Source organism: Macaca fascicularis, chromosome 20 (assembly GCF_037993035.2).
Source record: "Macaca fascicularis isolate 582-1 chromosome 20, T2T-MFA8v1.1".
Lineage (NCBI taxonomy): Eukaryota > Metazoa > Chordata > Mammalia > Primates > Cercopithecidae > Macaca > Macaca fascicularis.
Window position 1 is genome coordinate 51,633,614 of NC_088394.1, and position 26,385 is coordinate 51,659,998.

The window sequence follows — 26,385 nt, forward strand, 5'->3', positions numbered from 1 at the left end:
TTGAAGAGGGTGCAGTTCACACTTCTGTTCCTTCACCCTTCCATGCCCCTGCTCTGGGGGGTTGATGGATGCTCCTGCTGCCTCCTAGATAGTCCCCTAGACAGTGAACATGAGGCAGCTTTTTTCCCTTCCATGTTTCAGAAGGGACCCATTCATATCTTCATGGAATAGAGAGCCCAGGCAGGAAATGGCTGTTTTTTGCCAAGCGGTCAGAGCAAAAGGAGGACACACCAGTCTGAGGGAGCTGAATTGCCCACAAATTGCCACAGTCACTCTCAACTTGGGACAAAGGTTATGAAACACGTCACTAATACTGGATTTACTATTTTTTTAAAGAGCAACAATTATTTATTTTACTCATGAGTCTTCATTTGGGGCAGGGCTTAAAGGGAATGACTCGTTGATGTTCCATGATGTCAAGGGTCTCAACTGGGATAACTTGGTTGGCTGAAGCTAGAATGACTAGGGGCCGGCTGGACATTTCTTTCTCTTTTTGTGGTCTCAGAGCCTCTCTCTGTGATCTCTCCAGCATGGCACCCTCAGGGAAGTTGGACTTCACACATGGAGACTGAAGGTTCCAAGAGAGAGCTGTGGGCAGAGCTGCAAGGCTTGTTTTACTTACCTCACTTGGAAAGTCCCAGAGCATTATTCCTACCACATTCCACTATTCAGACAAGGCCAGCCCTGACTCGGTGTGGGAGGGCGTTCCGCAGGGGCCTGAGTATTGGGAAGTGCAGATCACTGGGGAGCCATCGTGCTGGCTATATGATTTCCTATTACCTTACTGAACAGATTCTGTTGTGATTTCACATTTACCATTTTATTATAGAGGATATTGCAAAGGATATAGATGAAGAGATGAGTAGGGTGGCTTTTGGGGGAAGAGGATTGGAGTTTCCATGCTCTCCCTGGTGCACCACCCTCCAGGAACCTCCCCATGTTCAACTATCTGAAAGCTCAAGTTATTTTTTTAACAGGAATAAACATGCCACAAACATGCAGATTCCTGGCTCCCACTGCAGACCCACTAAATTCAAATTTCTGGGGTGGGGCCCAGGAATCTGCACTTTTAACAAATCTGCCAGAGGCATGAGCTGGAAAAGTAGAAAAGAGGCAAAAGGTCACTAGGAAGAAACAGTGACCTTTGAGGACACAAGTACCACTGCATCGTAGAGCCTTAAGAAATGTGACCCTTCACACAGTGCTACCCACTAATTATCTTCACAGGTGTTGTCATCCCCATTTTATAGGTGGGAACGCTAAGGCTTAGAAGCCAAAAGTCACCTAGCCAGCAAGTAATGAAACCAGGCTTTCAACCCAGCTTTTGTTTTGTAAGTCCAAAGGCCACACTTGTTATACCAACACATATTTGCTATTTTATCCCAGTCTTGTAATTTGAAGTCAGAGAAATCTAAATTAAAATTCTGGAGAAGATCCCTGCCTCCCACAGACGTAGAGAAATTAAATGTTTTGATAACAACAACAATAAGAAGTAACACATATGTGATACCAGGCACTGTCTAGGTGCTTTACATGTATTTACTCATTTAATTCTCTCAGCAGTTCTATGAGCTAAGTGCCCTTATCCTCATCATCATCTTACCCATTTCACGGATGAAGAAACTGAGGCCAGGCCTGGTGGCTCATGCCAGTAATCCAAGCATTTCAAGAGGCTGAGACAGGTGAATTGCTTGAACCCAGGAGTATGAGACCAGCCTGGGCAATGTAACTATACCCCACCTATACCAAAAGGAAGGAAGGAAGGAAGGAAGGAAGGAAGGAAGGAAGGAAGGAAGGAAGGAAGGAGAGAGGGAGGGAGGGAGGGAGGGAAGGAGGAAGGGAGGGAAGAGGGAGCGAGAGAGAAAGAGAGAGGAGGGAGGGTAGAGGGAGGGAGAGAGAGAGAAAGAAAGAGAGAGAGAGAGAAGAACAAGAGAGAGAAAGGAAGAAGAAGAAGAAGAAGAAGAAGAAGAAGAAGAAGAAGAAGAAGAAGAAGAAGAAGAAGAAGAAAGAGAGGGGGAGGGGGAGGGGAGGAGGAGAAGGAGAAGAAGAAGATGAAGAAGGAGAAGAAGAAACAGACAAAGAAGAAGAAAAAGAAGAAAAAGAAGAAGAAAAAGAAGAAGAAGAGGAGGAAGAAGAAGAAGAAGAAGAAAGAAGAAGGAGGAGGGGGGGGAGGAGGGGGAGAAGAAGAAGAAGAAAAGGAGACGGCGGGAGAGAGAGAAATAAAGAAAGAGAGAGAGAAAGAAAGAGAGAAAGGAAAGAAAGAAAGAAAGAAAGAAAGAAAGAAAGAAAGAAAGAAAGAAAGAAAGAAAGAAAGAAAGAAAGAAAGAAAGAAAGAAGGAGAAGGAAGAAAGGAAAGAAGGAAGGAAGGAAGGAAGGAAGGAAGGAAGGAAGGAAGGAAGGAAGGAAGGAAAGAAGGAAGGAAGGAAGGAAAAGAAACTGAGACACGGAAAAGTAGGGGAACTTGGCCGGGATTTCACAGATAGTCCACAGAGGAGTCAAGGTTAAAATTGAGGCTAGTGGCTCTTAAGTTCATGCTTTTAGCCTAGATACCATTCTGTCTCTCCAGGCTCCACAAAAGCTTTATTTGCTGTTTCCCAAGAATAGATATCAGAGAGCCAGCGAGACAAGTAAGAAAGAAGTGGGAAGATAACTGTAAGAATCACTTTGGTCCGAATGTATTCCTGGTGAAGCCATTGGGAAGTGTTTTCTGAGCAAAAAGAAAAGAGCTCAGACACTAGAGGGCAATAATTTTAAGAGACTGAGATGGATTTCATGCAGGAGTTTGCATATTCTCTCCAAACTCTATTTAAAATGCTGTGTACATTAGAGAAGACAAATACATGGAAACATGTACTGTGCTATTGGATGGGAAGACTAAACACTGTGATGATGTCAGTTCTCCCTCAAATTGATCGATAGATTTAATGCAATAACAATTGAAATTCCAGTGGGGTTTTTCATGGAACTCTGCAAGGTGGTTCAGAAATTTGTAGGGAAGAGCATGGCCAAGACATTTCCAAAGAAAAGGAGCTCGAGAATCTTGCTCCACCAGATAGGAAAGTGTATTATAAAACAATGTTAATTAAGACTGTGTGGTGGCCGGGTGCAGTGGCTCACGCCTGTAATCCCAGCACTTTGGGAGGCCGAGGCAGGCGGATCACAAGGTCAGGAGATCGAGACTACGGTGAAACCCCGTCTCTACTAAAAAAAAAAAATACAAAAAATTAACTGGGCGCAGTGGCGGGCGCCTGTAGTCCCAGCTACTCAGGAGGCTGAGGCAGGAGAATGGCATGATCCCAGGAGGTGGAGCTTGCAGTGAGCCAAGATCGCGCCACTGCACTCCAGCCAGGGGGACAGAGCAAGACTCTGTCTCAAAAAAAAAAAAAAAAAAAAAAAAAGACTGTGTGGTAATTCTTGGGCACAGATAAATAGATCAACAGAACAGAAGAGAGAGCCCAGACAAAAACCCGACTGTACAAGGAAACTTAGTTTATGATAGATAATTCTCTGATGATTAGAGCAGAGAAGATGAAACTACTTAAGGACTGGGTCAGGACAATTTGTTATCTGTTAGTCAAACGAAAAATGATGAAATGGAATCCCTACTTCACACCCTATACAAAAATCAACTCCAGGTGGACATCAATATGAAGGACAAAACTGTCAAATTTTAAAATATAACTTTGGAAAATATCAACCAGGGACATATTTCTTAAACCAGACATAAATACAGAAACCAAAAGAAAAGATTGCTACATTAAATTACATTGAAGCTAATAACCTCTACTTATCAAAGTCACCCAACAGAGCAAAAAGCCTTACAATGCATCCAAGAAAAGATGTTGACAACATTTCAAAGATTAGTACCCAGGATATATTATTAAGTACTGTGAATTAATAAGAAAAAGATTAACAAGCCTATAGAAAATTGTACAAACAATATGTATCATCATCTCACAGAAGAAAAAGAAACACAAATGACCCATATGCATTTGTGAGAAGATGTTGAACATCATTAGAAGTCATGGAGGTGCAAATGAAAACTACAGTGAGATACCATTTCACACCCAAAAGTTTGGCAAAAGTTAAAAGCCTAGGTAATACCAAGGATTAGGGAGGATGTGAAGAAATTAGATATGAAGAATTGACATGGTGGAAGAGGGAGTTTCAATTAGTACAAACACTTTACAGAATGGTTTGGCATTACTTAATAAAGCTAAACAAATACATACCCTACAAACCAGCAATTCACTCCTAAGAATAAACGCTAGGAAAAGTCTTGCACATTTGTGTAGGTGACATCTTAAAGCATATATAGACAGTATTTTTCAAAATGCAAAAACAAAAACAAAACAAAACAAAAAAACTGGAAACAATCCAAATGTCCTTCACAGTTGGGTGAATAAATAAATTGTTATTATTCATACAATAGACTGAATATAAACAACAATGGAAACGAGTGAACTACAGCCAACCCCATCAGCAAGGATGAATCTCAGAAACATGATATTGGGCCAAAAAAGTCACAGAACAATATCTATAGTGTGATTCCTTTTACATAAAGTTTGAAGAAGAATAAACTAACAATGCATTGTTTAGAAATATATTCACAGATGGTAATATTATAAAGAAAAACAAAGAAGTGGTGATTGCCAAACTCAGGATAATGTTTATTTTGGAGCAGGGAATAGGGGTGAATGTGCTTAGGGGGTGTGGGGTGGATGCGGGCTTGTGAGGTATGGAGATATTTTATTTCTTAACCCAGAGGGGTAGGTGGGTTCTTGTGTGTTCATATTATTATTATTTGAACTGTGAAAAAGATAATACATATTTTATTTTAAGAGATTCTGAGATGAGAGATAAGAGAGATAAGAGATTCAAGCAAGATTTGCAAATCTGCCCCAAACTCTATTTAAAATGCTGTGTACATTAAAAAAGACAAATACATGAAAAGATGTACTGTGTACACTTTTTTCTTAAGTATGATAAATTTCATACTAAATTTTAAAATGCTGTGTGTGTGTGTGTGCTGTGTGTGTGTATGTGTGCGTGCATATTTCTGGATGGAAATTCCATGCCTCATCAGATTATCTAAGGAATACATAGTGTTCTAACAGAGTGACAACTGGATGTAAGATTTCTGAGATTCTGTCCAGTTCTGATATTCTCAGGTGGACAGAGCTCCTGTACAGGCTGGCAGCCTGGTCAGCTGGCCAAACCTCCCTCTGTCTTAGAGAGGAAGCTAAACCAGCTGTGAGTCTTCGCCCTCCATAACTCACATGACTATCTTAAGGCCAAAGGATATATCTGGGGTCTCATGTAGGGGAGGGCAAAGTTCCTCTTTTCCTCCTGGGAGACTGAGTCCCTTTGCCTTGGGCATCTCCTTCCCTTTCTCCTTCCCTGGCTCTTCGACATGTGCTCTGCCTCTTTCTTCTTTCTATGGTCCGTCCACATCTTGCTGATGGAGTTGGCCATTACTGCACAGCCTGAAAACAGCAGAGCCCGAGTCAGGACCCAGGGTGCTGTCTCACAGCCCAGTGCTTTTCTGCCACACCACTGGCCACTCCTATTCTCTTCTCCCCCAGCACCTCTGTCCCTCTCTGATCTGACTTCCCATGGGGACTGCAGGGCTCAGTTGGACTCGCATTGGCAAGTCCACCAAAGAATGCATTTATCTATTCATCCATGTTACCCATGGAAGGACTTTGAGTTTTGTTTGTTTTTGAGACAAGGTCTCACTCTGTCACTTAGGCTGGAGTACAGTAGTACAAACACAGCCCACTGCAGCTTCCACCTCCTAGATTCAAGGAATCCTCCCACCTCACCCTCCTGAGTAGCTGGGACTACAGGTGCGCCCCACCACCCTTGGCTAATATTTTAAAAAAAATTTTGTAGAGACAGGGTCTCACTATGTTGTCCAGGCTGGTTTCAAACCTGGGTTCAAGCACTCCTCCCACCTCAAACTTCCAAAGTGCTGGGATTAGACTTTAGATTTTATTCTGAAGGAGATAAAAACCATTGGGGAGAGACAGTGATGGGCTCTGAACTTTTTTCCAGAAGGTCTTTCTAGAAGCTATGTGGAACTTAAACTTCGTGGAATAAGGGGAGAAGTCAGGAAGACCATTCGGAGGCTATCACATTAATCCAGGCAAAAGGTGATGAGGCTTGGATCAGGGAAGTCACCATAAGGTGGGGAGGTGTGATGTGATTTGGAACCAGCCATTTGCAGTAGGACTGGATGAAGGTCAAGAGAAAGAGGAGTCAAGGCTGACTCCAAGGTTTGTGGCCCAAGGAACTAGAAGGAAGAAGATGCCATCACCTTGGTAGGGAGACTGTGGAGAAGCAGGTGTGGTGTGGGTCAGGAAGGGGAGGTCAAGGATCCTACTTTGGACATGGTGACTTCCAGGTGCCTTTGATTACCCAGGTAGTGATGTCCAGTCTGTAGTTTGATAAAGGCACATGAAGTTCAGGGGAGCAGCCCAGGGAGAGGATGTGAATGTGAAGTCAGCAGGCAACAGATGCTCTTTAATGCCAGTCCCTGAATATGGTCAGCTGGGCTAGGAATTAAGAGAAAAATCTAAGCACTGAGCCACATCTGTGCAGGTCGGAAGTCTCAGGTATTCCCAGGACTCTTTAGTGGGAGGTGTCCTGAAGGAGGCGGATTTCAGCTGATGTAGGTCTTATGCTATTTGTAAATCCAGCACAACTTATACCAGTGATGAATGAATTCAGGGCAGGTCAGCTGCAGTGTGACATAGGCCTATTGTCCCCTGATCAAGAAAGAAAGACAAAACGAAAAGGAAGAAGGAAGGAAAGAAGGAAGGAATGAAGGGAGGGAGGGAGGGAAAAAAGAGGAAGGAAAGAAGTGAGGGGGTGAAAGAAGGAAAGGAAGGAAGGAAGGTAGGAAAGAAGAGAGAAAGAAAGGGAGGAAGGGAGAAAGAAAAAAGGAAGAAAGGAAAGAAAAAAGAAAGAAAGAAAAAAGAAAGATGAAGGAAGGAAGGAAGGAAGGCAGGAAGGAAGGAAAGGAGGGAGGAAGGGAGGGAGGGAGGAAACAAATATGCAGGCAAACCTCCCCTCCTTTTTTTCCTTAGTCTCCCCATTGGTGCCATGGAGGTGTAGGTTCTGATAGCGTCCTCAGCGGACACAGGCCCTTGGATTCTAAATGTGTCCCAGCCCAGTCGCTGTGTGTCAGGGCTCCAGTGTCTGTGAGGAGATGGTCAAAGATGGACTCACAGAATCAGCCATTGCCTTTTATCCCATGGCCTGTGTCACCAAGTGCCATGGTAAGTGGAAGTGATGCCTCCCCAGAGATCACATTAGCTCTGATAATGCTCCAGCCTCCCGTGCACAACTTGCCCTCAGGCCACCTGGCTGGGCAGGAAGAAGGGCACCTAGAGAAGCCACATGGCCCCATGGCAGGGAGTCTGGGCCAGAGACGGAGAGAGACGCCTTCCCTTTCAGCCCAGTCCCAGCCTAGTGTTCTCGCTGCTGACCCCCAGTAGTCTCTGAAACTACAGGTGGAGCTCCCAGACTTGTTGATTGGCCCTCTGATGGTGTGCATGTTAGGGGGAAATCCCTCCCTCCACCCTTGTAGCAAACACTTCCAGCTCCATGCCCACACCCCTTATCATCCACTGTTCCTGCCAATGCAGATCCAACCCAGTGGCTTCGTGCTGCCAGTACCTGGGGCTCTGCTGGTAGCCTTTCTCTGGCAGCAGGACAGGCTCATCCCTCTCATCAGACAGGCTGGACTTGCTGGGAAGTTGACACTCTGGGGGCATCCTTCATGGATAAATGCTCCAGTTTCCTTCTCCTCAAGCAAGACAACACTGAGGCATGCTCTATGCAGTCTCCCCGAGGCCCCCACCAGGGCTGAGCACCAGTTTCCCCAGCAGCAAGTGCTCCTTAATCTGCTTTCTATTGGTTTCCTTCCCTTTGCTGTCTCACTTCTCCTCTTCCCAATGAGTGCTTCCAGGATTATCTCCTAAATAAATTATTTGTATTCAAATCTTTGTTTCCAGTTCTGTTTCTTGAGGAATCCAATACAAAATGAAACCAACCAAAGACATCAAACCCAACCAAAGAAAGAGATCTCTTCTAGTTCTGTATTGTACATGTTTCTGGAGCACCATTTAAGTAACAGAATACATCAGGCATTGTCCTTGACCCTGGTAGGGAGGTCTCACAAATAACGGTACAGGCAAATATACACAGCAGTATAAAAGAGGAGTCTGACTCTGTTGTAGGAGGTGGTTATCAGGGAAAGCCTCATAGTGAAGGTGACTGGAGGTTTTGGAGGATGAATAGGAGTTCTCCAGGTAGAAAAAAGAATGATGGAAGCAGCATATTAAAAAATCTAGAAGTGTATAAAAACACACGGTATTCTGGGAACCACTAGCAGTTTAGTATCTCTCATATTACTGGAGAATAAAGCATATTTTGGAGGTGATAAAGAATTTGTGGGAAAAATGAGGAGAGAACAAGAATAGCAGGAGGTGTGGTTAAAGAGCCAGAGTCTTGTCTGTATTCCTCAAGTGTTTAGGCATTATCTTGGAAAGGTTGGAGGATTTTTTAAAATTGTGGGTTATCTTTTTCTGTTTGATTAAGTATCAAATGCTCATTGTGGAAAAGTTGGCAAAAGAAGTGTAGAGAAGAAAATAAAATTACCTCAAATCCAGAGTTAATTAAATCATGTTTATGTGTTGGTGTGTTTCAGAGGAGTTTCAGGCAGAGGAACGAGGTGGTCACACTTGAGTTCTAGGTAGAGCTCTGGCAGTTGGTGATGATGATGCAGCTGGAAAGATACTGAATGTGGAGTGACCAGCTAGGAGGCTGCTGCAGTGAGGGGTGATGAGGGTTCTTTGTTGTGGCTTTGCAGGGTGTTTCAGAGGTGGGATTCTCAGCACTTGAAAACCAGTTGGATGGGGTGTGGGGTAGAGGAGAGGAGGGGACCATGACTACTAGAGAGATTCTGAGCGTCTCCACCATGACTTGGTGGAGGGAGCAGAGGCTGGAAGCCAGGAGACTTGGGTTCTCATTTCCACTCTATGACGTCCAATCTGTGGAACCCTGGATAAGTCCCTTAAGCCCACAGAGCCACAGTTTCCTGACCTGAAACATGGAAAGATGATTCTCTTCCTGCTTTCCTTACAGGATTGTCATGATGGTCCAATAGATCAAAGGAGATAAACACCTTTCATGTGTGGAAACCTACAGTTCTGAGCTCTTGTCCTCAAACCTCTGCTCAGTCTTTTCCCTCACCTGCCTTTTGTCCTCTGCCCCCAGAAGGTAGGGGAACCCACACCCCTCTAGGTTTCCCTTCCTCTCCCCTCTGCATCCTGCCCAGAGGACGTTTGTCATGATTGTCCTTCTGGTACAGATGCTCTAAACACCCCCACGGACCACCATTTTTTTTTTTTTTTGAGAGGGAGTCTCGCTGTGACTGGAGTGCAGTGGCGGGATCTCGGCTCACTGCAAGCTCCGCCTCCTGGGTTCACGCCATTCTCCTGTCTCAGCCTCCCGAGTAGCTGGGACTACAGGCGCCCACCACCTTGCCCGGCTAATTTTTTGTATTTTTAGTGGAGACGGGGTTTCACTGTGTTAGCCAGGATGATCTCGGATCTCCTGACCTCGTGATCCACCCGCCTCGGCCTCCCAAAGTGCTGGGATTACAGGCGTGAGCCACCGCGCCCGGCCACCACCATCTTTCATTCATTCACTCATTCACTTCACATGCTGGTTGATGCTCTAGTATGTTCCAGGTGCCAGAACATGTGCTATAAAAGACAGACAAGGTCTCTGTGCTCATGGAGCTCACGTACCGCCCAAGGGGGGACATAAAATTAAACAACTAGGACCAATTCCGATAGTGATGTAACAAAGGAATAAATAGGGTGATAGGATAGAGAGTGAGGGTGTATTTTCGATTTGAGTGGTCGGGAAGGGACCTCTGGACTGAAACTTGAACAACTCAGGCAGAGAAAACAGCAAGTGTAAAGGTCTTGGGGTGGGCTTGAGGTTAGGATGTTTACAGAATGGAAAGGTCAGTGTGGCTGGGTTGATCAAGCCCCACCCATCCCACTTAGCACTGCCACCTCTCTGAAGCCTCCTTGGATCAACAGGATGCTTCTCTTGCTGATTCAGCTCCACCCTACTCCCACACATCTGTGGTCACAATCCATCCTGACCACACTGGGTTATGACAGACCCTACACACTGGTCTGGGAGCTCCTTAAAATCAGCGGCTATCTCCTCTCTAGCCAGCACTGTTCACGCACACATGAGCATCTGCTACATGGATTAATACATTGATCAATAGATGAATCAATGAATGAGAAAACGACTATCAGGTCCAAATGACTCAGTCCTTCACTTGTCTAATTGTTACCTTCTCAAATTCCCTGACCCCTTATGCAAACTGCAGCCCCACTGACCCCCCATTCCCTCACCCGTCATATAACGTGTGTATTTATGATGTTTCCCGTTTCCTCTATCTCCGCTGGTAGAAAGTAAACTCCATGAGGTCAGGAATCTCCGAGTTGTGTTGCGTCAGCGTAATCCAAGAGCCCACAACAGTGCCTGGCACACAGAGGGCATGTGGAAGAACAAATGTGTGAAGGGGTGAATGAATGAAGAATTGAATGAATAAATAGTAGTTCTCAGCTTCATAGAACACGGGTCACAACCTCAAATGCCCTGCTACCCTGCCCATAAATAACAGAGATGCAGGAGTAAGTGCTGGGCTGTGACCTGTCAATATGCTAAGTCGCTCAAACAAAATTGCCCAACAGCCTGCTGGCCGCCTATTTGCAGTACTGGGACCTGAACCGCACATTCCCATTTCATTGATAAAGAAACTCTGACCAGATAGTTTAAGTGGCCTGCTGCGGACGACAGAGCTGGTGCAGCACCGGTCGCTGCTTCCCCAGGCCTTTTTTTTTTTTTTTTTTTTTTTTTTTTTTTTTTTTTTGGCCTCCTCTCTGACACGACGCAGACCCCAGTTTTGGAGAGTCTATCACTCGCTCCCCGTGGTGGGAGATCATAGCCTGGTGTCCTTGGGAGCGGCGAGCGGTGCTCGGCGCAGGATAGAAAGGGAGTGCGCGCCCGGGTCCCACAGATCCCTGGGAGCCCGCGCCACGCTCCCGCCCCTGCCCATCCCCGGCCGCGCTGTCAGTCTCCATTAGCGCTAACAGGCTCCAGACGGAGCGGGCCGGGCGCTGGGTTAATGCAATCGGCGCGTTACCTGGGGCGCAGGCTACATTACCAGCCCGGCCCCCGCCAGGCACGGCCAGAACCAGTCAGCCCGCGCCCTGCCGGCCGCCCCGCGCCTCCAGCTCTTCCCCGGCCCCGCCCGAACGCCACGCGGCGGAGCCCAGCCCCAGCCCGCGCCCCAGAGCCTGCCAAGGCGCCGCCGGTCGGGGGCCAGCAGGGCGCAAGGCACCAGGGATCCCCTCGCCGCCGGACACGTGAGTGCGCCCTGAGCGCGGGACCGGGCTAGGTGTGCCGGGGAGGTCCGGGCCGAGACGCGCCAGCAGAGGGCCAGCGAGTTTGTAGTGCAGTGACGTTAAGTGTCCGGGGAGGCTCCCGGAGCTGTTGAAGTGGCGCGGACCCGAGCTGGGGAGTGGGTCGGCACGCTGCCCTCAGCCTGGGTGAGTTCAATCCCAACCATTTGGGGCAGGCGAGAATGGGTGAACGAGGAAGAGTGCTGCAAGGTCTTCAGCCGCACCGACAGGGCTGTCAGAAGAGGCGTGCCCCAACCTCTGTTTCCAAATTTTTCCAGCGGACGCGCGCCCGTTTCTGGGAACCCTACGTTCGCTCAGCGCGCGCTCATCCCAGTGTCCAAGGCACTCCCAGGTGGTCTTGGGAGTTGCAAGTAGGGAAGAAAGGCCCAGTAACCACTTCTTTTCCCTTTATCCAAGCAGTGCCTCAGCGTGCCCCCAGGACCGCTAAAGTTCCTCTCGCCAGCCGCATCCATGCTTCTGGCGCGAATGAACCCGCAGGTGCAGCCCGAGAACAGCGGGGCGGACGCGGGTCCAGAGCAGCCCCTTCGGGCGCGCAAAACTGCGGAGCTGCTGGTGGTGAAGGAGCGCAACGGGGTCCAGTGCCTACTGGCGCCCCGCGACGGCGACGCGCAGCCCCGGGAGACCTGGGGCAAGAAGATAGACTTCCTGTTGTCCGTAGTCGGCTTCGCAGTGGACCTGGCCAACGTGTGGCGCTTCCCCTACCTCTGCTACAAGAACGGCGGCGGTGAGCGCGGGGTCGGGCTGGGAATTTGAATTTGGGAGGTCCGCTGTCTGCAGCGGTGGCTGGGACAGGAGCTGGAATACACACGGAAGGGAAGCCAGGAGACGGGCAAATCTGGGGCGCAGAAAGAACTGGACAGGGCTAAAGGAAAAAAAAGAATCGGAGTCCTCTGGAAGGTCATTTTCCCGGGCTCTTTGCAGAGTACCTCGAGTTCATTCCAGCGGAAGTGTCAGGATTGTGCACCCTGGAAGCAAAACAGCGGAAGAGTTAAATGGAGGCATGACCCTAAAGTCATGATAGGGGTAAGGATGGAAAGGAGAGAATCTGGGGTGCCAGGTTGGGTAGGGGAGCCTGACCATTTGATGGTCTGCTGGAAGGGAGGTGGAGGTTCCAAGAGCTCTTGAAGGGGCACCAGAAGTGGGTGGGATTTGACAACCAGGCCCACAGTGACCCTAATTCTAGCACTCTGAACCTGGGGGCAGGAACCTTTGGGCCAGGAGCAGTGGGAATACTTGGGTTCTCCGAAAGGACCTGGGGAGGCCCTGTGGTCTTGGGGATAGAAACACACAAGAAGAAGCCAGTATCAGAAAGAATGCCACTCTCAGGGAGCACAGCCCAGGTGAAATCTGGCCAGTAGGTGCCAAGAACTGGCCTGGTGCTAAAGTCAGGAGGCCTGGATGATTGGGGTGAAACGTCTACCTCCTCAAGTCCTAGCTGCATTGCAGGGAGGAGTGGGAGAGGGGCCTGAAGAAGACTCCAGTGGAACAGCCCTTCTCCTGCTGGGTGGTCCAGTTGGCCACCTGCCTGAGAATGAGAGCCTAGAGATCACCTACAGCCAATCCAGGAAGAATAACATAGAACCCCGGGCCACGGAAGCGGCCTGGGAGTCAGGGTGCTGGCCCCCATGCCCTAGCTCCTTCCTGAGGGGCTTTGCTCCTGGGGTGCCCAGTCCTGCCACTTTTGCTGGGATGAGCTCAGAGGTACCCTGCAAAGAGTCTGGGAAAATAGGCCTTCTAGAGGAAGAAACTGGAGAAGGAGGACCCAGGTCTGAAAGCCTGTCTTTCTCCACTGGGCTGCATTGCTTGGTGATAACTGTGACTCTGGACTTAAGGGAGGTCAGAGGGAGGAAGGGCAAGAATTTGGAGCTGGGTAGACGGAAAGCTCATGACCTGTTCACAGGCTCTAGGACTTTCAACCCTTGCTTCTATGTGTACTCTGGACACTTGCTTTGGGATGGGCAATACTTAGTGTTTGCAAAAAAGGAGTGGGGCCAGGCGTGGTGGCTCATGCCTGTAATCCTAGCACTTTGGGAGGACAAAGTGGGCAGATTGCCTGAGCTCAGGAGTTCGAGACCAGCCTGGGCAACATGGTGATACCTCATCTCTACTAAAAATACAAAAACTTAGCTGGGAGTAGTGGTGCACGCCTGTAATCCCAGCTACTCAGGAGGCTGAGGCAGGAGAATTACTTGAACCCAGGATGTGGAGGTTGCAGTGAGCCGAGATCACACAACTGCACTCCAGCCTAGACCATGGGTAACAAAGCAAGACTCTGTCTCAAAAAAAAAGGAGTAGGATCACCGTAGAGCACAGGTGGCTCTCAGCAGAGGATGCTGAGTAAGAAAGCAGTTAGCTCTTCCTATGAGACAGTTAACCCAAGGTTGGAGCTGACAGATGGAGGTTTGTGTCCATGCCCTCCCCAGCACCTCCTGAGATGGGTCTGTCATTGTCAGGTACTCTGAGACCAGATAGCTGGGACAGCAGTCCTGAGCTTCAGGAGCATCTGAGATCTAGGGCCTGATCCCTGGGGGAAAAACTTGCGACTCTGCAAGCTCAATGTTTGTGTCTGGCCCTGGAATGGTCATGGGCAGAGAGAGAAAGGTGAGAAAAGGAGAAGCTGATCCAGAGGTGAAACTTTCCCACGTTTGGCGGCTATAGCCTCTCAAGGGTTACTGGGCAGGTTTGAGCATTGCTGTTTGGGCCCAGGACGGGAGAAAATGCAGATTCTCTATATTTTTTAACAAGCTGGGAGATGATGAATGAGAGACCTTAAGACCCGCCATCCCGCCTGTCCTCAGTGACCGCCCCAGACTGCTTGTCTCTAGACAGTGGAAGACTCTATCATTAATCAGCAATATTTTTCTGGTTCCTCTTGGTGTGAGGCACAGTGCTAGGCTCTTCAGGGGTCACGGTCACCAAGCGGCATGAACCACCACTTCTGCCTGCCAGGAGCTTTAATCACCCAATTCTTTATTGTCATGCTGCTACAAGTTCTTCCCATTGCACTATGTGTTTGTTGAAACTAAAAGCATCCAGATGGCCAGTTTGACAAGTCAGCTAGATGGATATTCCAGGGCTTTCATTGACACTGTGTGCTCATTTAGTCATTGCCAGCAATGCAAATAAAGAGCACCTGTTGTATGCAGGGTACTAGACCAGGTTCTTAGGATGCAAAATGGAGCAAACTCGTCACAAGTTCCAATCTTTAGGTGAAGTTGGCCAAAAACTTCTTCTCCTGGGCTTGCTAGCTTAAAACACAACTCACTCCAAGTTGTTCGGTGGTTTGTCTCTTTGTGGGTCTGTCTCCCAAACAGGAAAAGGCACAATGAGGGCAGAGACTGTGACTTTTTTATCCTTGTATGTCTAATGCCCAAGATAAGGCCTAGGTCACAGGAATGTGGTAGAAGGTACCCAAGAAACTGCTATTGAATAAGTTAATGAAATGCTCCAAGCCCTCAGAGACCTCCAACCGTATTCAGAAACAACAGAAACACTCAGCGGTAACAAATAAAGTGAAGCCACATACACCGGTGGGGCAGGGGCAGTCTATTCATTCGTGGTCTTGGCTGTGGAGTCCTGGGTTCCAGTTTCTAGCTATTCGGCTTTGGCAAGTCTCCATGCCTCAGTTTCCTCACTTGTCAAATGGAAATAATGGTGTTCAGCTTGGAACATTGTTGCGAGGACCAAATATAATAACTCATGGAGAGTCTGGCATGGAGCGTAGCCTTAGGAAAGGTGGCTGCTGATTTTTGTTAATGTCATTATGGTGATGTATGACATGGTTGGAGAGACAAGTGCTTTAGACAAATGCTGTAAAGGCCTGAGGAAGGGCTGCTTAGGAAGGGCTGGGTGGAGGTGGGCTGTGGTTAAAGCTCAGCTGCTCTGGATGGGGTGGGTGCAGACAAGCAGTGAGAAGGGAGGCGATTTCCAGCTGTGCACCTGGGATAGGAATGTACATGGAATCATCTCAGAGAACAGGAGTGCAGGCTGGCTGCAGGGCAAGCCGGGAGAGATAAGGGTGCAGGGGCAAGTTGGGGCCAGGCTGCAGAGGCCTTGAATGCCAGGCTAAGGGGTGGGGATATTATACCAGTGAATTTCCATTTCTGGTTAAGATGTTCACAGTTGGTGTCAGGGAGGAGTGCAGTCCTCCATCTCAGAGTATGAGGTAACTCCTTTTCTCACTTACCCCTCATCCCTTCAGACATGCTGAGCTAGCCCCCTCTGGGCTTTATCTCTGCTGAGGCCTCCTGGCTTCTCTGTCTTTTTGTGGATCAATTCTCATTCAGTAATTCCCAAATTAGCCCCAGAGCTGAGCAAGTGGTCAGGAAGGTGGGTCTCCTGCAATTGCAGAAGCAGCCGGAAGACTGGCGTTTGAGTCTGAGCTCTGCCTCTCACTGTGTGACCTCGGGCATAGTACAGCCCCACTCTGAGCCTCAAGTTCCCAGCTATAGCTGAACATGACCTGGGATAATACCACAAGATTTATTCCTTTCCAATGCCCTGGCTCAGGGTTACACCGAAGCCAGGACTCACCCGGCCTGTTATTTAACAGCTGTCAGTGTGCTCTTCTGGTGCCAGTATTAACACTATAACCTCTGCAATTCTGACTGTTCTTGCTGGCCCAGACTGGAGGATGTTTTGAAATGATGAAGGTGCCAATGGTTTAGGCCCCTGGCTAATGTTTTCTGAATACATTACTGGAAGAGATCAGCCTGTCTGATCATCTTCCCCATGACCAGCTGCTGGGATGCACGGGCTGCGGGAGGCTTTGGGAGCGGAAAGCCACTCTCAGAAATTCCGGAGCTTTGTTCAGAGTCTTCTCAAACAGCTGGTCTCCATGAGGAGGCAGTACCAGGTGATGATTCTAGAGTTTCCCTTTGCACCTGTGATCCTGGTCTGTGCTGGTCCCTGGGGAAGAGCAGGAAGATGGACTGGGTGCTCATGTTTGCCTTTCTTCCAGGGAAGTGGCTGCTGTGAATTAACCTTTGCACATGGCTGCTTGTGTTTGAGTCCCGTCCTGAGGACAGCTTAGAGCTGTGCATTGTAGAGAAATATAGTCTTTAGGTTCAGGGTCTGAGTCTAACTTTTGCTAGAAAGGTAACGACAGACAAATCACTCACCTTTGCTGATCTGAGCTTCAGTTTCCTTACACAGAAGAGGAGAATAACCACAGCACCTTCTTGCAGGGTGAGATGGCATCAGAGACAATATATGTAAACTCCTCGAAATGATGTCACATAATAGGGGCTCGATAAATGTAGTCATTAGTATTTTGTTGTTGTTCAATGATGTTAACTGCATGCTAGACTTAGGAGTGGGGCAAGATCCTGATTTTGGAAGTAGCAGAATTCATCCTAAGATGAAATTGATAAAAGGAAATAATGCTGGAAAGTAGTCCCACTTGGGTCTGGAGCCCAAGCATGACGGACTCAGGAATCAGGGATTGGGCTTTGCTCCATCTCCTGACAGCCTAACCTTATCTCAAAATAGATTCCTCACCTGGCAAATGGGGTTTATAATTCCTGCATGGGGTCCCATGACCTTTTGTGGTTCTGCATCCCCAGCGGACTCTCTTCTCTCCCCAAGGAAGCTCAGAGTCTCAGGGACCCCCAGCCCTTTGGGAGCCCTTGTGGCTGAAATATCTGGGATCCTTAACACCAAGTGTGAAGTAGTGACGGCTAGAGAGGTCAGGAATCTCCAAACTCAGTGCTCTTACATCTGGCTTGGCTGCAGGGGGCCATCTACACACCAGGCTTGCCAAGCCAGACACTGATTGTCGCTCAGATGCACAATGAGCCAGCCAGCTGGTGTGGCACTCAGCTGACAAGTCTGTACACCCCTTGGCAGAAATGTGGTGCTCATCTGGGACCCTGATCTGAGGTCACTGGCATGATTTGGCTTGTTACTCCAAGCTTGTCAAAAGGATCTGAAAGGGGCTGTTCCTGACAAGATTGGGATTTAATAGGGATAAATGTTACATCCTGCCCTGCAGTCCCAAACCCAACTGCCTAAGTAAGGATTAGGCCACAGCACAAGTGGAGAAAGGCCCCGGGGCTTTTCACATCCTTCATGTGAGTCACTGCTGAGATCCATCATTTAGCCAAAAAAAAAAAAAAAAAAAATTTACGAAATGCCTGTCATATGCCAGGAATATGGAGATGAGCAAAAGAAAATCCTTGCCTTTAAGGGTGCTCATGGTCTGCTGCAGATCTCCTAAAAGTCTGTCATTTTCGATTCTAATATTGGAGGTGTTAATCCCAAATGAGGGAGGTGAGGTCCTGCTCTGTTATTTGTGGGCCGTATTTCCCTCTGTGATGTAGTTCTGAGCAACCCAAACTCCCTCTGATGTGTTTCTTTTAAAGAGACCAGGATGGAGGAAGTGGAAACCAGAATCTTCACAGAGATTTTACTAAAGCCACAGCTTTATTAGGAAAAATCAAGTCCAGATCCTCCAAAGTGACTAGCAGATGGAGAATTACCACATGAGGAGGGGTAGCCCCACGCCAGTTTCCCTGAATTCCACCCCCATTTTTCTGCCTAGAGCAGCTGGGTTTAATCCATCAGGGGAGTGGGTGTGTTCCCTCAGTGGGCCTGTTTCCAGGTCTTCCACTCAACAACAACAATCAACACAGAAGACGTCTGTGACCAAATGTTTGGGGGTTTCTCCCAGCACATCAGGCAAGCAATCAAGTCTGCAGCAGACACCAGCTGAGTGCCTCCGATTCAATTCAATTCTGGTGCTGTCTACCTGGAGAGAGCATCAGATCTCACAGGTTGAGGGCTCAGTCCCACAAGAATGCCCCCCCACTTTATGTTCCTATCATAAGCCCCAGGTTGTTTTACTGTGCTTCCGACCCACTGTCTATAAATCAGGGTTCCTCCCATCCCCTGCTTGGGTTTGATTAATTTGCTAGAGCGGCTCACAGAACTCAGAGGAACACTTTATTACATTTTCTGCTATGGTTTAGATACGGTTTGTTTGTCTCCACTAAAACTCCTGTTGAAGTTTGAACCCCAGTGTGGGAGTGTTGGGAGAAGAGGCCTAGTGAGAGGTGTTTGGATCATGAGAGTGGATCCCTTATAAATAGATTAATGTTCTTTGGAAAGGGTAAGTGGGTTCTTGCCCCACTCTCTTGGTTCCCCTCTTGCCATGTGATCTCTGTACCCCTGCTCCCCTTTCATTTTCTGCCATGAGTGGAAGCAGCCAGAGGCCCTCACCAGATGCAGCTGCCCAACCTTCAACTTTCCAGCCACCAGAATCATGAGACATATAAACCTCTCTTCTTTATAAATTCCCTAGCCTCAGGTATTCTGTTATAGCAATGGTAAACCGACCAAGGCGCTCCCTCACCTTCATCTTGGGTCCCTCCAGCTGAGCTCTTACCATAGATCTGTGTACTACTATGATACCTATCAGTCTATCTGTCTATCCATCTATCTGTCTATCTATTGATCTATTGTTCCTGGCTCAAAATACCAAGAGCCCTTGTTGTAACATTGGGGCACTTTAGGCCTCAGAAAACAGAACCTTTTCTCTTTGACCTTTTCCTGCTCTCCTTCCATTTGCCCCCTTATCTCTCCAAGGCAGGACTTTTCCCTGGCCTGCCTTTCTTGGAGCTGGCAGTAAAGAAATTCTCTGATCCATCTTTCTAATTGTGAGTCATAAAACCCCCATTTCAGAAGGAGTCCTGCCCCAGGCCCTGGGGGAAGGAATGCTCCACAGAGACCGAGAAGAATCTGAACAGACAGGCCTTGCTGGGCTTTCCCACTCAGCATGTTAGTATTACATCATACTCTGTTCAATCATGGTGGCCAATCATGCCTATCCAATGACACCTCCATAGAAGGCCCAAGAGGACAGGGTTCAGGAGCTTCAAAAGAGCCAAACGCATGGAGGTTCCTGAGTAGGAAACGTCTGAGGAGCCATCTCAGCTTCAGAACTCTTCTAGGGTCAGCTTAGGTTTGGCCTGGCATATCCTGTCCCCCGCTGTGGCCGGTGGTTCCATTCCCTCAATCTCTCCACTGCATGCATTCCCCTCCCACTACCTCTATGCCATCCTTCATGCAGCACCACAGGGCATTCTTTCTAGGTAACGGCACTGGCTGTGGCCTGGGGGCATCCTTTGTCCTGCATTTGCTCATGGTCAGCACTCTTGTTTGCACGCAAGAGTAGAGTAGCTAGCCCCACTTGGGACAGGGACATGAGGATCCTGGAGCACTGCCACAGAGTCCTGTGTGTGGCCTCCAGCCAGCGTTCGTGCTGTGCTCCACAAAGGACCCTGCCACACTCCACCACACAAGAGAGCCTTTACTTCCTGTTTCCAGCGGACGGAGCTGCTGCGCATCTGCTCTTGAGTATAATGACAAGACATGAGTCCCATTTACAGAGCACCCACTAAGTACCTTGCACTTCACCTCCATCATCTCTAATTATCACAGCAAACCAGTGACACAGGTGTTATTATCTCATTTACAAAGGGGGAGCTAAGGCTCAGAGAACGTACATTTAGAAGAGGTCACATAGCTATACATAGTAGGGCTGAGGGACAGGATTATCTTTAGGTCCAGGCATGAAGGCCTGCCCTACCTCCATGCTTCAGAGAGCACAACTCTGCCCCCTTTCCATCTCATGGGAGGCAAGTGTGCCTGCCCATCCAGCACACTCCCCATCCAAATACCCCACCACCTTCCAATACCCGGACGGTGGAATTCTCTGCCCAAACAGCCTCAGGCACCCTTCTGGGTCTACATGAACCTCTTGCTGGGTTCCCTCTTCTGTGGTGTGGGCTGTGCTGCGGGAGGTGGGGGTGTCTGCAAGGTCAGTGGACATAGCTCGGACACCTATGTGCAAGAGCTCTGACATGGCTAGACGGAGCTGGGAGGAAGTAGGGGCAAGGCAAACGGGTCTTCCCCTGTACCTCCACATTCCAGCCTGGAGCTCCAAGAGCTGAGAATTCCAACCTTGAACTTTATCATAGAACTATTACAAAGATCTCTTTATCAAAGTAAGAAGACAGAACATGTTTTATTGAACAGTTGTTGATTTGTTACCTTTAAATGTGTCAAAGTGGGAGCGGCCCTGTCTCCTGACTAAAGTTTCACGTTCTCCTGCATCCCGATGCCTACTGTGTTGTTAGGGCACCCTTAGGGTGTTGGGGAAGGGGGACAAATCTAGCTTCCCTAAGCATGGACCAAGGTTTTCTTGGGGCTCTGGTGCATGACACCAGTAGCAACAGCCTGTAGCTGAGCTCTGTGTATCAAGGAAACTATTCTGTGGATTGGCACTTCTTGCATATATATCAGGGTGTGGCCAGAATTCACAGTTTGAGGAATCCTGTCCTCAACAAACTAGGTGTCAGGGGAGTCTCTCTCCTTCCTGAAGCCCCTCTTTGACCACACTCCCTCTACCTCTCCCCAGATCCCCAGCAGGTCTTGGCCACTTCACCCCTCACTGAACTCCTCCTCTAGGCTTTCCAGCCCTTTACCTGGGGTCCTCCTCACCTGCTAGGGGCTGCTCCAGCACATCCCACTCTAAACCTAATGACCCCTGGGCTTCCCTTCCTGGGTACTTGGCATTTGCACAGAGGCTTCCAGAGCCCTTCTGTACCCAGAAGAGTTTCTCTCTAACAGTGGGATGGGAGGCAGTGTGGTTAGGCCAGAGGTGATGGGACTAATGCTTTTCTTACTAAATTCATTCAAAGGTCACTGCTCAGATTTTCTTTCATGGTCGACAGTTCTTTTTCTCATGTGGTTGTGTGAGTGTGTCAACACGCAAAAGTGTGTGTCCTTTTGCATAAGTATGCACAGGTGTGCATTTGTGTGCATGCATATGGTTTTTGGAGACTCCCAGGCACTGGGCACTGAGCCCCTCGTGAAGCATGCCCTGCCTGTGTTTTTCCAGGTCTGCCCTCACCAGCCCAGCACCCATGCAGCCAGGGCATTCCAGACCCAAGATAAGATTCTAGCCTTTCAGTTCTGAAACTCTCAGACCCTGTGTGAGGCTGGTTGCAGCTGGCACTGCCACACATGGAGATGGAGCAGGACCACATGGGTATGGTAGTTACAAGCCTTGCAGAGCAGTAATTTTTAGGGGGTCTGCAACCAGCCTCGGTTTCCAGAGAACCACTGCAGAGTTGTTTATAAAAGAGGCAACCTCAGTTGACTTCACTCATCCCTGGAGCCCCTTCCTGACTCTTCAGCTTGAAGAATTTACTTCTACAAGAGGAGAAGGAAACTCTCCCAGGTTTCCTTCTGCAAGAGGCCTTGGGCAAGCTAGCTGTCCTCTTTTAGAATAAGGTACTGGCCATGAGTAGCTGGCTGTTTTTCATTCCTACTAAGCCATTTCACCACTCTTTGGTCTTCTTAATCTGTTTCCACCTGAATGAAGCTTTGGTTGGCCCATATCAAATGCACGCACAGAGAAGAGCCGCAGGTGCATGCAGACCCATCATCTCCCCTCCTTTTCTCATGTTGTTGTGCCTCCCAGCCAGCAGAGGAAGAATGACTCCAAACTGGGCAGTTTACCTATGTGTTGGCAGTGCCACCCAGAGGTTTAGAGTTGAGGAAACTGGCCAAAGTGAGATGACTGGTTAACTGGCTGATGTTGCTTTTCCCCTTCCTTGGCCATGCAGCAGAGTATGGAGTTGCTGGGGGCAACCCACAGTGGCGAGGTCTGAGCAGTGACTCCTGGCTTTTTCCTTCCCCATGTTCCCTTGGGCCACCGACTTCCATCTTCAGGCCTATCAAAGAGTTTTTGTTTATTTGTTTTGTATTCATATATATACATATATATATATATATATATATATTTTTTTTTTTTGAGTCAGCATCTCACTCTGCCACCCAGGCTGCAGGGCAGTGGCATGATCATAGCTCACTGCAGCCTCAAACTCTGTTGCCCAGGCTGTTCTTGAGTTCCTGGGCTCAAGCAATCCTCCTGCCTCGGCCTCCCTAAGTGCTGGGATTACAGGCATGAGCCACTGTGCCTGGCCCTATTAAACAGTTTAATACACCTATCTAACTGCCCCTTGCCCTGGCTCTAGATCCTCAAGGGGAGTAACAGTTGGCCACAAGGCAGAGTAGGGCTGAGACATATCCAGGTTTGAAACCGAGCTTCATACTTGCTAGCTGGACAAGCAACTTAACCTTTCTAAGCCCCAGTGTCCTCATCTGTAAAAGAGATTGTGGTAATTCTCTCTCAGGGGTGGTTTTAAGTAAATAATTATGTAAAAACTTGTGTGCAGCTTGGCATATAACAGGTGCTCAACAAACAGTACTTGTTACTTCTGCCAACCCCACTAACTACCTCCATCTACACCAGCACACCAGCACCACCATTACTGTCAGCAATGTGCATAGAGACCTGGGTCAGGTAGCAAACCAGCCCTCTCTATGTGGGAGAGGGAGAAAGGCAGAGAATGAAAGGAAGAAATGAGGAAGGAGAAAAATGTCCCATGGCCACTCCAGAGACTTCCAACCTGGAGCAGTGGCTGTAGCATTGGGCCAGCCTATGACCAATAGACCAGATGGCTTAGCTGGTCCCAGATCCCCCATTTCAGAACAACCTACCCTCTGATCCTATTCAGACTCATGTCCTTCATTTAGGTTGGAATGTTCTGGAATCTTTGGGGCATGTTGGAAACAGCTCTGGAGTTCTTGAGCCAGGCAGACCTGGACCCAAATCCCAGATCCACAACTTACCAGCAGGTTAAGGTCGGTCAGGTCACTTAATTTCTCCAACCCTCAGTTTCCTCATCTGAAAAATGGGTATAGCAGTTGCTATGTCAGAGGGTTTCTGGGTAGTGTAAGTGGGATCACAGATAGCCAGTGCCCAGGTCCTGCCTGATACACAGAAGATGCTCATTTCCCAGTAGTTTTACGTTTTTCCCCTTTCCACCCTGCCCCCCACCACTGATCCATCTTCCACTCACAAGGAACTGGGTCTCTCAGCACTGGGGCCAACGCTTCATGCTTCCTACTTAGGAGAGGTGCCCTGAGAAACAAGTGGAGACTGATAGTCTGAGTAGCTGAGTGAGTTTGACCCTAGGTATCATGTGACTTTGCCACAGTTCTTTGCTATCTTGAAGCCTTAGTTTCCACATCTGTAAAATGGAAATAATAATGATCTTTGATCTTTGTGGTGAGGATTGAATGAAAGTGCTTGGAGCTCAGAAGGGGATGAGCAAGTGTGAGCTCCTGGTATCTATTGTTAATATTGCTAATGTTACCATTGTTAAAGTATTTCCTGTTTTCTTGATGTGGGTAGGTCAGAGAGTATTTGGTTTCCAGGGTTACAACACCTTAGCTAAAGGCCAGTGGTAACAGGAGTTTAGATCTGGCCTGGCCACCTCCAGCTGTGTGTGGAAAGGAGCTGGTGTTTTGCTTTGGGCACACTTGCAAGCTGGGGCTCATATGACATGTGTCCCAGTGAGTCACCTTGCAGAGTCAGAGCCCACTAAGCACACCCTGGGCTGCCAGGGTGTACTGAGAATTGTCTCCGCAACTCAGATTCATCTAAGTCCATAGGAGATGCTCATATCCCAGTAGTTTTACCTTTTCCCCCTTTCTGCCCTGCCCCCCACCACTGCAAGGGAATTCTCCCAGGAATTAATCGCTGCCTGGTGCCCAGGGACCCCATCAAGTTTCTGTGATGTTCTGGGTGGATAACTTCCCTGGTCAGGGACTTGAACCTCTGCCCCTTTGCTTCAGCCGCCTATAACAGTGGGGACCTAGTGGGTTGGAAGGCCGGAATGTGAATCCTGCTTCCATTACCTACCAGCAGCACCAACAGGAGCCATTAGACTCCCTTCTCTGCCCCTCAGCTTGCCCTGGGGGTACGTAATGACCCTGACTGGTTATTATGTTTGCAGGCTGTTGTGAAACTCTAAGAAGAATCCGGTGAGATCATGTTTGGGAAAGCCACATGCAACCCTAAGTGATATGGATACCAGCAAAATTAGAAACTCCGTCATGTAAATTTAGGCACTGTCTCTTTTCCTCTGGTCTCAATTTTCTTGCCTGTAAAAGGAAGGGTTTGGGTTAGATTGACATTCCCAGAGTGATGATTCATGAAAGAAAATGTTCAGTGTTTAAATAAATCTGGTAAAGGCTACACCTGTGATCCCCCTCCTGACACATCACAGCATGCACTTGTGTATCAAAGGCTAGGAGAAGCCTGCAAGAAGCAAATCTATTTTGCTTTGCTTAACCTAGATTTTACTAATTTGACTATAGAATCTCACTATTATGGTTATGATTATTACTACCACAAATACTATTACTGTTATGATGATTAGTATTGATTGCTGTGCGTCATCTTTGGAAACAGCCAGCTGAGCAGATGCCCAGGATCTTTGCAGCTCTTGCAGACATGGATCCAAGACCAGGGTGGAGGGGGCAGGGGTCTGTCAGGTCACACTCTGCCCCTGTGTCCTCCAGGTGCCTTCCTGATCCCGTACACACTGTTTCTTATCATCGCGGGGATGCCCCTGTTCTACATGGAGCTGGCTCTGGGACAGTACAACCGGGAGGGGGCTGCCACCGTGTGGAAAATCTGCCCATTCTTCAAAGGTAAAGAAGGGGTGGGAGGAAGTTTCATGGTTGTTCATAAAGGCTTCCCTGTTGCCCCTGGGGAATCTGCTCCAGTGGTGAGATCTAAGGTAGACCTCCTGTCATGTGGGGTTCACAGGTATTGACAAGGTCAAGACTGTCCACCATTCCAAGTTACATGGAGAGCATTCAGTGTGTTGGGAATAGCATTAGCATAGAAATTCTGGAAACCTGGGTTCTAATCCAGCTCTACCTGCTGAGTGACCAGAGAGTCTATTTCCTGCATGGGAAATTTTTACATAAGTATCAGAAGTACCGAGCACATATACCACTAGTCTCTCCTTTTGCTCCCATGGCAGTCCTTAGAAGTTGATCATGGATCTTTTTGAGCCCAGCCTGAAAGCTGATTCGTACAATAGCCACAACTAGTTGATTGCAGCCGAAATACAACATGAAGCCTACTTGCATTTGGGACTAAGAACACATCTGCAGAAAGTAGCCAGAGCAACTGCTATTTCTTGGCCCCTATACAGCTGGGAGAAGGGCATGGAGGAAGAGTTAGTCTCTCCCAAGCACTGGTTGGAGAACTGGGCACAGGTGGCAACGAGGGCCAGTGTGACTCCCATGAGCCTCTTCTCAGCTGGCATGTGTCTCCTGAGTACCTCCTCTGTACTCAGTCCTGTGGGAGATACAGCTGGTGCAAGAGCCTTATAAGACATGTGCATTCGTTACTTTTCTTGTTGTTAATTGTCAGAAATTCAACTCAAACTGGCTTCAATATAAAAGAGAGTTGACTTCTGTTACAGTAAAGTCCGGGGATTGGCTTCAGGTATAGATAGATCCAGATGCCCAAATAATGATGTCTGGAATCTATCGCTCTTTTAGTGTTTCAGATCTGTTTTATTCTGTTAGAATCAGTCTCAGGTAAATTCTTCTCAAGTACCTGCAAAGATGGCCATCAGCAACTCCAGTGTTAAATTTTACCAAGTTTAAATTTTACCAAAAGCAAACAAATAAACAAACAAAAACCCCTATAGAGTCATAGCTTTCTTAAAGGTTCCAGGGAAGATTCTCATTGGTTTAACTTGAGTCATATGCCCATCTACTAACCAATCACTGTGACTGTGAGAAAGCAGTGCTCTGATTGGCCAGGCATACATCTCCTGATGGAGGAAGAGAGGGGAATAGCCTCACCCACACCTCACAGGCTAATCATAACTTAAGGCTAATTCCTTAAAAAGCAATGTTGGGTAGGTAAACAATATATCTATCCTAGAAAAAAGCTATAGAACTACCCCTAAAGGAGCTTATGATA

At 48.1% G+C, this 26,385-nt stretch overlaps 1 protein-coding gene across 2 annotated transcripts in view; it reads left to right on the top strand.

The window, feature by feature from the left end:
* The first annotated feature begins 11,285 nt into the window (after positions 1–11,285).
* SLC6A2 (solute carrier family 6 member 2) overlaps positions 11,286–26,385 on the top strand; it is a 50,039-nt gene continuing 34,939 nt past the window's right edge. For both annotated transcript variants that reach the window (XM_015443246.4, XM_065536638.2), the window contains exons 1-3: positions 11,286–11,465; positions 11,922–12,246; positions 24,960–25,091. In XM_015443246.4, the coding sequence (XP_015298732.3) occupies positions 11,973–12,246; positions 24,960–25,091 (406 nt within the window). In that variant the 5' untranslated portion in view covers positions 11,286–11,465; positions 11,922–11,972. The remainder of the gene's footprint in view (positions 11,466–11,921; positions 12,247–24,959; positions 25,092–26,385) is intronic.